Source organism: Capronia coronata (genome assembly GCF_000585585.1).
Source record: "Capronia coronata CBS 617.96 chromosome Unknown acBCG-supercont1.6, whole genome shotgun sequence".
In the NCBI taxonomy this organism is placed as follows: Eukaryota; Fungi; Ascomycota; class Eurotiomycetes; order Chaetothyriales; family Herpotrichiellaceae; genus Capronia; species Capronia coronata.
Genome location: NW_006912898.1, coordinates 359,419 through 374,072, shown reverse-complemented (window position 1 = coordinate 374,072; position 14,654 = coordinate 359,419). Strand labels below are relative to the sequence as shown.

The 14,654-nt window shown below is 52.6% G+C and overlaps 6 protein-coding genes across 6 annotated transcripts; 4 read left to right on the top strand and 2 right to left on the bottom strand.

The window, feature by feature from the left end:
* Positions 1–635: 635 nt before the first annotated feature.
* Positions 636–1,151, top strand: A1O1_06811 (uncharacterized protein; the record flags this gene model as incomplete). The annotated part of the gene is made up of 1 exon (XM_007727688.1): positions 636–1,151. One exon carries the CDS (start codon positions 636–638, stop codon positions 1,149–1,151), a length of 516 nt encoding a protein of 171 aa, XP_007725878.1.
* Positions 1,152–4,833: 3,682 nt separating this feature from the next.
* A1O1_06810 (uncharacterized protein) lies at positions 4,834–6,902 on the top strand (the record flags this gene model as incomplete). The annotated part of the gene is made up of 3 exons (XM_007727687.1): positions 4,834–5,465; positions 5,516–6,790; positions 6,845–6,902. The coding sequence occupies 3 exons, from the start codon at positions 4,834–4,836 to the stop codon at positions 6,900–6,902; spliced, it is 1,965 nt and encodes a 654-aa protein (XP_007725877.1).
* Positions 6,903–7,688: 786 nt separating this feature from the next.
* A1O1_06809 (uncharacterized protein) lies at positions 7,689–7,916 on the top strand (the record flags this gene model as incomplete). The annotated part of the gene is made up of 1 exon (XM_007727686.1): positions 7,689–7,916. A coding segment is annotated over one exon (228 nt), but the record flags the coding sequence as incomplete, so codon positions are not given.
* Positions 7,917–8,388: 472 nt separating this feature from the next.
* Positions 8,389–12,381, top strand: A1O1_06808 (uncharacterized protein; the record flags this gene model as incomplete). Its single annotated transcript, XM_007727685.1, has 2 exons — positions 8,389–8,448; positions 8,494–12,381. 2 exons carry the CDS (start codon positions 8,389–8,391, stop codon positions 12,379–12,381), a joined length of 3,948 nt encoding a protein of 1,315 aa, XP_007725875.1.
* A 576-nt stretch (positions 12,382–12,957) lies between these two features.
* On the bottom strand, positions 12,958–13,179 carry A1O1_06807 (uncharacterized protein; the record flags this gene model as incomplete). Its single annotated transcript, XM_007727684.1, has 1 exon — positions 12,958–13,179. One exon carries the CDS (start codon positions 13,177–13,179, stop codon positions 12,958–12,960), a length of 222 nt encoding a protein of 73 aa, XP_007725874.1.
* Positions 13,180–13,191: 12 nt separating this feature from the next.
* Positions 13,192–14,601, bottom strand: A1O1_06806 (pyruvate dehydrogenase kinase; the record flags this gene model as incomplete). Its single annotated transcript, XM_007727683.1, has 3 exons — positions 13,192–13,255; positions 13,318–14,422; positions 14,487–14,601. 3 exons carry the CDS (start codon positions 14,599–14,601, stop codon positions 13,192–13,194), a joined length of 1,284 nt encoding a protein of 427 aa, XP_007725873.1.
* Between the last annotated feature and the right edge of the window lie 53 nt (positions 14,602–14,654).

Here is a 14,654-nt window from a genome sequence, read left to right as displayed (position 1 = left end):
CGGTAGGTACACCTACGTTGAAGGTGAACGCCTATTGTATTAATCTTCTGGACTGCTAGGCACCTATATCATCTATGCGGTGCAACTTATTTTGTAAGGTGCCTTGCTACCTAGCGAGCTGGGTATCTGATTAACTGCTGCCCATGTGCTACGTCACCCTCTACAAGCACAAAATCGGGTTCTCTTCAACTTCAAACTTCCATGCCATGCCAGTGTCGGTCTACAACCTGCATCACTTCTCACCACTGGCACCAGAGTTTATGCTAAAGCGACCTCTTGCCAGCGCGGCTCCCAGAAAGCATCAATTGGATAAATCGAGCATCGCGAAAAATTCATTCATCTGCACGTCCAACCTCAACCGGCCTTGTTTCCAGAGACTGTCGTCAAAACGGCTCCGGATCGTCAGCAGCACCTTTACCATCAGTACAGCAGCAGCAGCACCAATAACACCACCTCGACCCTCGCTTTCGACGTCTTCCTGTCGCCTCAGACCTCATCCGAGCATCAACAAGAGATATCTACATACTAGTATTCGAAATCTGAGTATCCTGCACCGCTCCGCCTCCATCTCCCTGCTTGGAATTGGACTGCGTTTCCAGACCTCCCCTCCACGACAGACCTCACCTCAACGCACCATGGCCGACGACGCCTCGTACGCGGCGTTTCTCGAAAAAGCCAACGCCGACCCCAAAGCCGGCTACAGCAACAGCACGAGCCACGAAGAATCCGAATCCACCTCCCAGGCACGCACAAAATACGATCCGACCAGCAGCAAGTCGCAACTCGAGGCGTTACCGGCGTCGCTGAAATCCCTACCGGACGTGACGTATACATCGGACACCGATGCGCCGTTCGAGCCGATCGCCCTGAACTACGCGGGCAGCGCGTTGCCTAGTGTCCCGGAATTCGAGAAGTGTCTTGGTGCGAAGGGGAAAACAGTCCGCGGGGTCGAAGAGTTGACGCCCGACGAGTTTGATCCGAGAGGGGAATATAAGGAAATCATCCAGAGGGTGGCGCAGGCGGCGAAAATCAAGGATGTCGGTGTCAAGGTGTTCAGAGTGGAAATCACGCGCACGAGAGTCGAGTATTACGTTCTCACGGTTGGCGAGAGCATGTTGGTCGGTGTCGTTGTGAAGGCGGTTGAGAGCTAATGGGCTCAAGAGCAGACGGTTGGACATGAGATGCTGAAATTTGTATTAAAACCGTCTCATGTGGCCTTGCATTGCGATTGAGCGTCTTGTTCAGCTGAACTCTCCCATTCGCATATTGGGATGGCATCAATACTAGGTCAGGGCAGTATTATATTTCTGGAGAGGGCTCCGGATGGAGTCTTAGAGGCGACTTGTTTGAAAGATCTGCAGGAGCCTCCTTTGCATCCACCACCTCGAACTGGCGCAGGTCGTGCTAGAAAAATAGACTACGATCATATGGCAGAAGTGATATTGCAGCAAGACGTCAATATTGCGCAAAGGCGAGCAGTGGGCATAGTACACCGGTATCAACATTGAACCTCATACGAGGCTTGAGAGCTTCGGCGTTCCAGAGAATCACGGATGACCCAGGCCGCCTCACGTCGCTGTTAGTCCGGATATCATATGCTCCTCTCGTACCTGTTTGTCATTTAACGGTATCGTGGAAGAAGGAATTGCTTTGGAAACCGCAAGTGGCAGTCCACGGCTCGTCTGGAAGGTTGCATTTGGCGTTTTTCCGCAACATATGCCATGGTCGACTGACAATAACCGTAGTTTCAGCAGCAGACGAGAAGTAAAATGATCCTTGCATACTGCACGGCATGCCGTTCATAGTCCATCTGAGGTCCGACGGCAGGGATATACCTGGTATTTGAAGAAAGAGTGTTGTTCGGTATACTCGAACGCACAACCAGGTAGAACTCACGTCAGGTTGCTGCGACGGCGCAAGTCGATGCTCCAAGTCAACACATACATCTTGCATTCGAAGTTGTATGCAGCAACAACTCAAAGTGCGAAGCGGACCCAGTGAAAGATCATGCCTGTCGCTCCTGCGACATTAAGTTTTGATGATCTCCGATACATCTTGGTACGCGATCTCAGTTCTGTCCTCTGCAGACAGGCAGGCTGAAGAAGGGAAAAATCTAATCGTTATAGATAGTCTCGGAACGACGCTGACGTTCCAAGCTCCCACTCCGCGTACTATCAACCATCAGTTGGACAGAAGTAGTGATCAGCACGCCATCGAACAGATGTTCCAGGCTGAGGAAGTACTACGTAGGTTGCAGGCACAGTGGAGGTGGACGAAGTATCATTTCAAATGAGTGGGGTGGCGTCCTTGGATGTCCGATGTGTATCAAGCAGTCCGTCGACAGCAGGGAGACAGGGGGAAAGAAAATACTTGATCAGCCATCTGTCAACCCCCTTTTCGCTTATCTGTGTGCCTCATGAGCCCACGCAGCAGAATCATGACAAAATGAAGCCGGCATGTCGATTGTGGCCGGTTATTGTGTGGGTTGTGACTGGCCCGCCGACTGCTTTAACAACAATCATGAGGTCGAGAGGAGAGAAGGCTGCTCTTCCCGGCATTCGAAACAATTATAGCCGCCAATGGCAGATACGGTTCTGGCCAAAAGTCTCTAGCTACCTGGGTGATCCAGGTGGCTAAGATTTCCAGGATCAAGGCGACGATCTTGAGGGATCATACCTGATATTTGTAAGGAGGTCCGTACTGCAGTTGAAGCGGCGTTGTACGTTGGCCGTCCTCCGTGCTGCCGAAAAGGGCATTCCTGATCGATCATAGTACGTACATACTAAAACGTCGTCACTTACCTGGTGGAGAGCATATTCGTACCTCTTGTGGTGCTTTCCCACAGTCTGGGACGAGGCCTGTAAAACCATTGGCGTCTTCCTGGCGCAATTTAAGAATAGCAGCCAAGCAGCGTGTCAGGGGAACTTGACAGGGTGGAGGTTGATTTCTGGCCGTTCGGAGGCTGTTCCTTTTCTATCGAGCCAATTGGTCGTCAATATTCTAGCTTGAACGCGGTGGAGGCGGGCGAGGAAGGGGGTGTCAGATTTGGTCTGCAGGATCGCCCAGTATCCAGCTGATGGGCTCTCCGCCCGGTGAGCGATTGATGATTCGATGTCTTCGAAGCACTGCCGTGCCACGGCCGCCACCTGAGTCTACTGGACAGTGGACGCGTCAACCCCCTGGGTCGCCGGTTTACACTGGGATTGCTTATTGCCCATGTCTGGTTCCAGTCTTTCAAGAACAAAATCTGGACCTGATAGGCAAATCCTAGGTCGTTCGTAGTAGGTTCGTAGTCATCTAAGACAGATGCTGCCGAGAAAGAGGAACAGGATGTACAAAGTACAGAGTTGATAGAAACTGGGATCTGCATCCTGCTGCTGCTCCGATCGAAGGTGCGAGGTGTCTGCCGAGAACAGGTAAATGGGCTTGCCGGCACCAGGGAGGCCGTCGTCCTGACCTCTTGTTATGCAAGATCAAGAATAAGATTCCTGTTGAACTGGGGGGGCGTCCACTTGCATTACTAGCAGTATAGTAGGCCGGTGTGAAAGAGGCGAAAAGTACGCGACAGTTCAAGTTTGTTGTTGTTTTCACGAAAGCGGGCGCAGCAGGCCTGGCAATAATTGTATTATTATTATTGCTGCATGCAGTGCCGTGCAGGCAAGCGCAGGCAGCGGCAGGAGTGCTAGGGGCGCAGGCAAAGGTTAAGGTACATACCTTAAAGGTACCAAGAAAGGGCACTTGCAGCCCGGAAACCGCAGGTGATCTTAGGCCTGATCGACCCCCACGAGCCTCATACTAGTATTCACGGGCATGCTTCAAAAGCCAAGGGAGCCTACCTGTAACACCTTACAATAATAACAATATGCTGCTCTTCCGGTCTTCCATGCGGCCTACTTTCTAAGCCTGTCGAAGTTCCGAGTGCTCTTCTCATATTCCATTAGGTACGTGGTTTACTCTGCACGGAGTTTCATCGCGGATCCTGGTTTCTGCTCAATGAAACCCACATGCATCTGACGGCTAATCATTATTAGCACTGCGGACGAAGCCCGTAGTTCTGAAATTTGAGCCAAGCGGGCAAGCCCTCTAAGCCCCCTTCTGACTGGAGGTCCACCGCGGACTCCTGGATTTGCAGGCTCTCGAGGGCTAGCCACCTCTTAGTCCTCCACCAAAAACTGGCTTAACTCAGGTACGCGGCCCCCCGTGGCTACCAAACTACTACCATAGGACCACCGTTAGTACTGCCTGCGGTTGTCAACTCTCCTGTAGTTGATCCTTATCCTCCATATCTCTCAACACCAACAAACACAATCCGTCCATGTCCCGTACACTTTGATTTGTATTCTTTATTCTTTATTGACCGGCTCACCTCAAGGCAGAGAGCCTTTCCACTCGTTCAATCACTCTTTAAGACGACACTCTCGTCCTCACCAAGTCGGCCTCTACCCGACTTCTTTCACCAGCAAAAAGCTCTCTCTTTCCTGCCGGCCAGAAAGGAGTTCAGGTCGACTTTGCACGGCCTCACGCATTACGAGTCCTCCCCATCCCAACATCAAATCGTCCGTTTCCGTCTCACGTCCACCATCACGCTCAGCCTCCGTTGGTTCTACTCATCTTTCCAGCCTAATCTACGCTGCTTACGTCCGCCAGCCGGTGGACTTCTGCCGTCCCTCAAGCTGCACCTCTGTGGTTCCCTGGTCAACTTGAGCAACCCGAAACCATCTTCATCCACCCCTACCGTCTTCTACTCCTGGAAGCCAACAAAGACTGTTCGTCGGCCGGTCTTTGAGTTTGGCGATCGGTCTCCTTAGATGACGAGGCGGTCGCCATACCATAATGTCGTCTCACAGCAACAGTAGCAACTCCTCCCCGCCGCGAGTCCCGCCACACATTCGCTTGAATTCGGGGCAGGAGGATCTCCTGAACAACCCAAACGGTTCTCTGCGAGCACTTGTTCCCACATCCTCTAGACCTACCACTTCGAAGCCACAGTCCCCAAATCCAAACTCCTATTCATCAGAAAACGTGCAAGATGCTGCCGAACGATTATTACCTCCCTCGCAAACCCGCCCTCACAGGTCCCGGGACGATGCATCTCCTCTGAGATCGCCTGCCCTTTCCAGCTTCTCTTCACGACGGTCAAGTTGGGAGTCGGACCGGAGCAGAGACAGCAGAGGGTATGAAAATCCCTTCCGGGATTCAAGTCAATCAAGGCCTGGATCAAGAGCTGGAAGTGATGACAACGATGTGAACACTCAGACCGTATCTGAGAAATATAATATTCTCCCATCGGCTGGACTTCTTCTTTTCCCTGAAGACGTCGAGAAAGACGATTACCTGCACAACCCGGATCCAAATGGGGAACCACGCGACTGTGATGTCTTCAACAGAAGAGGTATCGTCAATATTGGCGGCCTTGCCATCATGACAATAGGCATATTAGTCCTATTCATAGGCTATCCTGTCTTGTTCGTTGACACCCACCCCCAACTATACCGCGTGCTGACCCTTTTGTTAGGACTTTTGTGGAGAAGGTCACCAATAAACCGGACCCGTGCAAAGACAGTATTGGTTGCATCAACAACGGCAAAGTCGATCTCCTTAAAAATGTGCGTACTGGTCTTATTGACCCCCATACGCCTGAGTCGGCCAAAACCAAGAAAGATTACCATGGCAACACCTGGAACCTCGTCTTCTCTGATGAGTTCACAACACCCGGACGTACATTTTATGATGGCGACGACCCATATTGGACGGCGATGGACATCTGGTATGGCGTGACAAAGGATCTGGAATGGTACGATCCAGATGCCGCCACCACGAATGATGGTGTCCTGGAGTTGCGATTTGACGCTTTTCAAAACCATGGTCTGAATTACCGGTCCGGCATGCTACAATCTTGGAACCAAATGTGCTTCAAAGGTGGCAGACTGGAGGCGAGCATATCCCTTCCTGGTCGCGGTGATACCGTCGGGTTCTGGCCCGGATTTTGGTCAATGGGTAACCTGGGTAGACCGGGTTATGCTGCTACTACTGATGGGCTGTGGCCCTATTCCTATGACGATGTCTGCGACGCTGGCATTACCGCCAACCAGAGTTCACCAGACGGCATCAACTACTTGCCTGGTATGCGACTCCCAGCCTGTACGTGTTCCGGAGAAGACCATCCGACACCTGGGAAATCGCGCTCCGCACCTGAGATCGATGCGATCGAAGCCAGTGTGGCCGCATTCGATGAAGAAGGAAACCAGATCGGCAAGGCCTCGCAATCATTCCAGGTAGCACCATTCGATATCTGGTATCAGCCAGATTATGAGTTTGTGGAGATCATGGACTTCACAATCACGGAAATGAATACCTACAAAGGTGGTCCCTTCCAGCAAGCAGTGTCGGGGTTGTCGAATTTGAATAACCAATGGTATGATGGGAATGCCTACCAAATCTACGCCTTCGAATACACACCCGGCGCCGAGGGAGACATCACCTGGTTTGTTGGTTCAGATCCGGTCTGGCGACTTCAAGGTCAAGCCCTTGGCCCCAACGGGAACGTGGCCCAAAGACTCATCCCGGAAGAGCCGATGTCGGTCGTTGTCAATTTCGGCATGTCTCCTGGCTTCTCGGCTCTCAACCTCACTGGACTGGCTCCATTGATGCCGGCCACCATGAGGGTCGACTACATCCGTATATACCAAGACGACGACGGCGAGATGACCTGCGATCCTGAGGGCTACCCGACCACCGACTACATCCGACAGCATTCCAGTGCATATCAGAATCCAAACATCACCAGCTGGTAAGCGGTCCTCTCTTGTTGGACGTACTGTGGCGCGCTAATATGACTTGATAGGCCGGACACTGGCTATGCATGGCCCAAGAACAGCCTGGTCGATGGCTGCAAAACCTAATTTAATAATCTTTCTGGTCAGCCTCGAGGTTCTATTGTCTCGAGTGTACAGAAGTTTGTTTCGTCCTCTCGATGATTAGCGGCATGGCAACCAGCACAGTGGCGTTGTGGGATTGATTTTGGAAGAAGATCTGAAGCAACACGGAGTAACTTGTCGTGGGATGGTCTTCGAATTTTGCCCAACATGATGACCAAAGAGGGACTCACGATTTTCCCTCTATATCGGCGAAGAACTCGGTTTCGCGGCTTAGATCAGCGATGGACTTATCAGCAACATCACAAGTCGGTGTTGCACAAAACAGGAGTTGGAATTTAAATGCATCGCACGACGACAGAGCTCGTGGAGGTGACACAAATCAAGTCAGCATCGGCTTCAGGATTGTTGGGCCGGTCTAAACTGGGCTTTGCAGATCGATCCGTATGGAATCGATGCTTCTAGGCATATCTTCCCAATGCAAACAAAGTCGAAACTGCCCTCAGGGTGATCTCGTAGGCTTCCAGCTTCTCCTCTCGTTCCGACTCGAATCGGACATGAACCTTTGATTTGTATGCGTGATCACGTGTGGGCTTTGCATCTTGGACATCGAGAAACACATACGAGATCTTCTGATGCGTACTCTCTTACTATCCGCAGCCCTGTTACAATCAGACGAGGCGCGTCCGGGCGAACTACGCAACGAGCTAAAAGAGCCTTTTCGCCAGGTGAATACCGACAGCGAGGTTCCTCCTATATCCACAGCCATATATCTATAGATTGCCAGGGGTGGCATTGCTGAACCACACGCGCATGTTCACTGTCACTATGGCCACAAATTCCGCGTCCATGACGCCGGAGAGACCGCCTCAGCATAAAGCGCAGAGCGACAAAGTCAAGAATATCTCCTCAAGAGAAGATTACTCTCAGAAGCAAAGAAGGGAACGGGCGCAAGCGATACTCGATAACTATCAGCTCCTCATGGACTATGCGGTCGCGAACGGGAAAGTAGCGCTTCTCTCCCCGTCACGGTCGAATGACCTGCTGATTTCTCCAGACCATACCTCAGACTCGCACATACTTTCGTAAGGTAGCGCTGGGCATCCCAACAGAGCCGATTATCAAGAACTGGTTTGGCGATCTTGCTTGACTTCGCGTCAGAAGAGACATTCAAGCATGGCCCGCGACGGCGTCCTAGTGTTTCTGCCTCATAGTTGGCATGAAAACAGACCCCAAGCCTGCAAGTCTACAGGGGCGACCGGGCAGTCTCACCCAACACGGCCTAGGAATCTGGTCAGGGAGCGGGATGCGATGATATATTCTGGCTGGAGCTGTACTGCCATCAGCCTTGCACGTGACGAGGCTGAGGGCAGAAAGGCGGTGAAGGATATTTTGTTCTGCCGGAACAAAAATACTTTGCACCCGCTCTCAACTTTTGCGGATGATACTTGTAGACTACACACGGCCGAGTCAACGACAGCACACTAGGCCACTCTGCAGCGGTCAATTCAAGATGTCGCTGGAGGAGAAGTTGGCAAAGATAAAGTCCCCAAACCTACAGAGCCAACAACATGTACGTGTCTCCTCTGTCTGCGGTCTATCCTTCTAACCATTGCAGACTGCGGTCGTTTTGTCCTCGATCGAAGAGACTCTCCGGGAACAGAACACGAAATTCAGTGCCACTGCGTATTTCGCGGCTCTCCTTGCCCTTCTCAAACAGTGTTCCGCAGCGGATCAAGATGATAGCGAGAATGAAGTTGTCGTGTCCACCGTGTACCTGCTCGATATTGTAACGTCCTACGTCTCTCCAGGCCTCCTTCGGTCGCAGTTCAGTACCATTTACTCCCTCATCGCACCCTACCTGGAAACTTCGTCGAACAATGCGCCTCTCATACGGTCGGCCGTGGGCTGTCTGGAGTCGTTGCTGATTGCCCAGGATTCAGCGGCATGGAATTTCTCGCAAGGTCAAACAAGTCCTCGACAGGCAATTCTAGCGCTTCTCGCGTTGGCCATTGACTCGAGACCAAAGATACGGAAACGGGCCCAGGTGGCTTTGACAGACATATTGAAGAACCCTCCACCAGGTCCTGCAATCGACCATCCAGCCGCGGAGCTTTGCGCAGTGGCGTCTCAGAACAATCTAAAAGGTGCCGTTGACAGGGTGGCTAATGCACGGCGACTCAAAGGGCGGTCGGATGAGAGCCATGAACCGGCCGTAATTCATGCTCTTCAGCTCACAAAGACCATTGCTGTGGCATCTGGAGGATGGCCCAGCAAGAAGATCGAATCACTCTGTGAACTGTTGCTGTCTATCTCTCGCTCAAAGAACGACTATCTGGTTATGAGTGCGTTCGAAGTGTTCGAGGTCATCTTCGAAGGAATGCAGGACGAAGTTTCGTCCTCAAAGCTACCAAGGCTGCTTGATGCTATCATCGAATTGAAACCGGCTCAAAACGACTCCCAGTTACTTCCTCCCTGGATAGCAATTTTGTCACGCGGTTATGGAACAGCTGCAGTGGTCGAACCCGAAGATACCTTTGCAAAGTTGCCAGAGCTTTTTGACCTGGTAGCATCTTTCCTGACAAGTCCATCCCACAACATCAGAGTTTCAGCGTCGGAATGCCTGATTTCATTTTTTGCCAACTGTATTCCAGACAGTGTCATTGCAGACCCATCAGTATATGATGAGAAACTACTCGAGCAGATCTCTGGTAAGGCTCTCGGACTTCTGGCTGTCAAATACCAGACCGCTTGGATGGAAGTCTTTAGCGCTCTTTCGGCCCTCTTTGATGCTCTCCGGTGGCGAGGCGATCCGTTCTTACTCGGTATTGTCAAGGCAATTGGCGAACTCAGGAGCAACCAAGGTTTCCAAGGCAAGAAAGAAGCAGATGAGGTTCTAGGCCATGCGATCCGCAACCTTGGGCCAGGGGCAGTCCTGGGCGTGCTGCCTCTTAATCTTGTCAAGCCACAAAAAGGTCACCCTGGAAGGGCCTGGCTACTCCCCCTATTGAGGGACCATGTGTCTAACACCAACTTGGGCCATTTCAAATCCGAGCTGGTCCCTCTTAGCGAAGCCATGTACCAACGCATCATCGAACATGGCAAGGCCGAAAAGACAATGGACATCAAAGTCTATGAGACTGTTGTTCAACAGGTGTGGGCTACATTGCCGGGCTATTGTGATTTACCGCTCGACTTGACCACGGCGTTCGATCAAGCGTTTGCCGAACTCATCTCGAACTTGCTCTACAAGCAGACAGAACTGCGTGTCGATCTCTGCCGGGGCTTGCAGAACTTGGTTGAGTCCAATCAGGCACTCCTAGCATCAGATCTGCCTGATGAGGTTCTCTTGTTGGAACGGCGGATTCAGAAGTCGGACGCAGAAAAGAACATCCAGCATCTGGCTCAGTTTGCCAACAATCTCCTGGCTGTCCTCTTCAATGTCTATAGTCAGACACTGCCTCAATCCCGCTCATACATACTTCAATGCATCAACAGCTATCTGAGCGTCACCCCCGAGAAAGACTTGGTGGACACCTTTCAGAGAGTCTCAACCATGTTACAGGCCGCTCTGCCAAAGCCAGACCAGCCAGCGCCAAAGAAAGAACAGAACCAGGCACCCGCCAACAAACTACCACCGACCTCCCACACTTTGCTTGATCTCGTCATAGCACTGTCTGTCCATCTTCCCCGATCAACATTTGGCGACCTGTTCTCCATCTGCTCCAACATTTTGACCAACCCTGCAATCTTGAAGTCTGACCCGCAGCTTATTAAGAAGGCCTACAAGCTGATTCCTAGGCTCGCCACATCGAAGACCGGGACTGACGCACTCACCGCTCGGAATGAGGAATTGCAACAATTGATTCTGCGGACATCAGAAACAACACCGGTTCCAGCACGCCGAGATCGCATTGTGGCCATTGAGACGCTCATCTCCTTCCTTCCCTTGACAGATCTGCACTTCATTCCCAGCATCCTGAGCGAAGTCGTGCTGGCTTGTAAAGACAGCAACGAAAAGGCACGGACCGCAGGGTTTGACCTTCTCATTGCTGTCACAAACAAGATTTCAGATCCCTCGAACCCGCCGGGCACGGTGATCCGCAACCGCCTGGTACCACACATGCCGGATGACTCGCCTGACGCGCCGGCCAACCTTGAAGAGGTCTTCACGATGGTCAGTGCCGGGCTGGCAGGTGTGGCGCCGCACATGGTCGCCGCCAGCGTTATAGCACTCAGCCGACTACTATTCGAATACCACAGCCAGTTGGCCGACAAGACCAAAGAAGAACTTGTCGATACAGTCACCATGTTTCTGCAATCGAACAACCGCGAGATCGTGCGTGCGGTTCTCGGATTTGTGAAGGTCATGGTGGTCATTCTCTCCAACGAGATGTTGGAGCCGAGAATGCCATCGATAGTGCCGGCACTCATGGTCTGGAGTAAAGAGAACAAAGGCCGGTTGAGAGCCAAGGTCAAGGGCATCTTGGATCGATGCTTGCGGCGGTTCGACGCCTCAAAGGTGGAAAGCTGGGTCGGTGGCGATGACCGAAAGATGGTGGTGAATCTCCGCAAACGACGGGAGCGAGCCAGGCGGAAGAGAAAGGGCACTGAAGCAGATGACGATGATGAAGATGCAGAGCAGGAGCCGGCGGCCAAGAGATACGACAACGAATTCGACGAGGCCGTCTACGGTTCGGAAGACGAAGACTCGGAGATCGACGGCGGCGACGGGTCTGACTCGGACGGCGACGATACCATGTCCGGCGTGTCTTTCAAGAACGCCGCCGGCGCGAAGAGACGCAATGAGCAATACATTCGCCAAGAAGACGAGGACGACGAGCCACTTGATCTGCTCGACCCGAGAAGTCTGGCAAGCATTTCAACCAGGAAGCTCGGCCGTCTGCGCGATTCCCAGGCGGCAGGCCGGAAGACGAAAGCCAAGGTCAACGAGGACGGCAAGCTGGTTTTCGGCGGCCCGGACGACGGTGTCGACGTGGACATGGACATGTCCGGCTCCGGCTCCGGCCAGCGCGGCGGACAAGACAGCTCCATCAACGCGTACCTCGACGCCGTCTCGGGCGCGGACGCCGTCCGACGTGGCCAGAAGGGCAGACTCAAGGTGAAGTCCGGCATGCAGAAGAAGGCGCGACAAGATACCCGAGAGCGCGACCGAGATGACGACGGCATGGACCTCGATGTCGAAGAGGCCAGAGAAGTTGCCCGTCGCATCATGCAGGGCGCGCCCGGTCCCAGATCACCGGGAGGAGTGGGCGCGAAGAAGACCGACGCCAGATCCCAACGACGGGGTCTGGGCGTCGAGAAGAATAGGGACCGAGGTCAGAGTCAAAGCCAGGGTCAGGGACACGAACAGGCGCAGAGATCCAAGTTCCGTGGTGGAAGCGGTGTCGCGAAACGAGGAAGTGGAGGGAGAGGTGGGAGAGGTGGGAGAGGTGGGAGAGGCTCTAACGTGCAGTTTGGGTCGAGACGAGGTGGAAGACGTTGAACAGGGTGTTCCAAAAAAAAGTTGATGCTTGCTGGACTGGGTATTATTCAGGATTGACGGAAAGATAAGGGAGGCATTGTAACGCAACGCCTCGATCAGCCGTACGACATGAGATGATGACACTGTTCAATTGAGGCCTTCGGGCTTCTAGAGTACACACAATAAAAGGTTGCTTGCTGGATGGGTTTTCATCCTCCTTCCCTTTGCACTGTATCTCTTTCCAATCATAATCCTAATGGTCCTAATGGATAGATCGACAACGAGACATGGCGATGCTCCAAGGGTGGTCTGCGAGATAGTTTGAAAGGTGACGGCTACAGCAGTGCCTGTCTGGCTTAGATAGGGGGAATGGCACGAGAGTGATCTTGTTTCTGTTCTCGATATTGCCTTGTCAACCGATACATTCAATCATTCTTCCGTAGTCACAGGATATCACAAAACCCGATACTTTCTTGACCTTCTCTTTCGTTCCTTTCCCTTGAGTTGCCATGCCTTCCCAGTTTTTTGTGTTTCAGAAATATAAGTTATCCGTAGATAAATTACACGATATGCTCCTTGTCGAACTGGCCGGTGATCTCATTCGAGCCATTCGCTCGCCCCGCCCGGTTGCATGACGTTGGGCTCCTCGTTAATCATACTTTCGGCGTCGCCGACCTGTTTCCGTTCGGAGACCTCGCGATTCCGTAATCGTGAACGCACCGCGGCCAGGCGTCCATTGTTGAAGCTCGCGCTCGCGACCAAGCTCCTGTTTCCACTAATACCCGACGTCAATCCTTGGGGCCCGCTGCCACCCCTCATGACTGCTGATTGTTATTGCAGAGGTTCCGAGGACGATGAGAGCCGGTTGAGATGCAGGTATACATCCGTTCCGTACCTGTGGCGGCGAGAATGGTTAGCGGGGAGTGCACAGCAGGGGGGAACGTAGACAAGACGTACCCTTCCATCGAGATCAACTTGAGATCTCCTCCAAAGTAGCGTGCGTATAATCGTGAAATGGGCAATCCATACCCAAAGCCAGCCATGGGTGCCTTGAAATCACTGGCGTTGAACCCCGGATCCAGTTCCGGTGTGGTGTCGACGGTAGTGTACATGTAGGTCCAAACAAGCGGGATGGCGGATCTTGGAATGCCGCCTCCCTCGTCGCTGATTTTGATGGTGATGTCTTCTTTCCCCTCCGCGACAATCACCTTCGTCACAGGAAACTCCTCCTTTTCCGCTCCATGAGTTTCGACAACGGCTCGAAGCGAATTCTTCAGAGTCTCGAATAGCATGTGCGAGAGATGGCCCGGGACGTACATGAACGTCAAGTTCGGTGGACAGAACAATTGGACTTTGGGAGCATCGAACAAGCCGTAATGGTCCTCGCACACGAATCGCGCGTTCTCTATGGCCTCTTCCGCAAGTTCCTTGACGTTGGTCTTGGTGCATATTATGCCAACGTAATTGGGATGTCGGTGTGAGCTCTGCTCTGTCAGCGCAATATGTTGACCGATGAGCATACGGATTCCGATACGCGACATGTAGAAACGATCGAGAAATGACTGGATAGACGAGTCAATCTGCATGCGTTGTTGTCTGCGCTTCCATTCGTTGATTCCTTGAGCCACAGTGGTTACGACTGGGTCGTGTCTCCTCTTGATGATCTCCAGCATGCGAGAAAACTTTCGGTTGTACTCCGCGAGCACCGGAGGCCAATCTTGGCCGTCGTCTAAGGGAGCAAAATAGCGACGGGTATTCAGCCCAGCCTTGCCACTTCCATTGCCACTGTCATCGGGCTTCAAACTCGGGTTTCGTGTCGCAGTGGATAGTTTGTTGGCCGGCTTTTTGGGAGGGCCGAGCAAGCGTTTTCGGGTGTCGGAGTCTAATTCGGGTCGCGGTAGGGTTGTGATCTCTTCGAAAGACTGAGCATACCAATCCCTGACCTTTTTGATGGAAGTCATCTCATTAAGTCCATCTGGTAATCTAGTCAACTCTTCAACTCGGTGGGCGAGGCGCACTGGAAGCTCTTCGGAGAGAAACTGCGAAGCGCGGAAGAGCGTCCCTAGGCATGCCGTTAGCAAGGAGATCAGGCACAACCACATCGACGACTGAAGCACAGGACTTACCAGTAGAGGGCTTCTCGCCAAACTGCACCATTTGGCGAAGACTGACTCCAGTGGGCGGAAAGCTGGCATAGTGAGCGATGGTTTGCATCAACCTCTCCGATGGCTTCCACGACATCTTGACCGGGGAAATTCAGGCCTTGCGGCCTGGGTCACTGGGGGGAGACAATT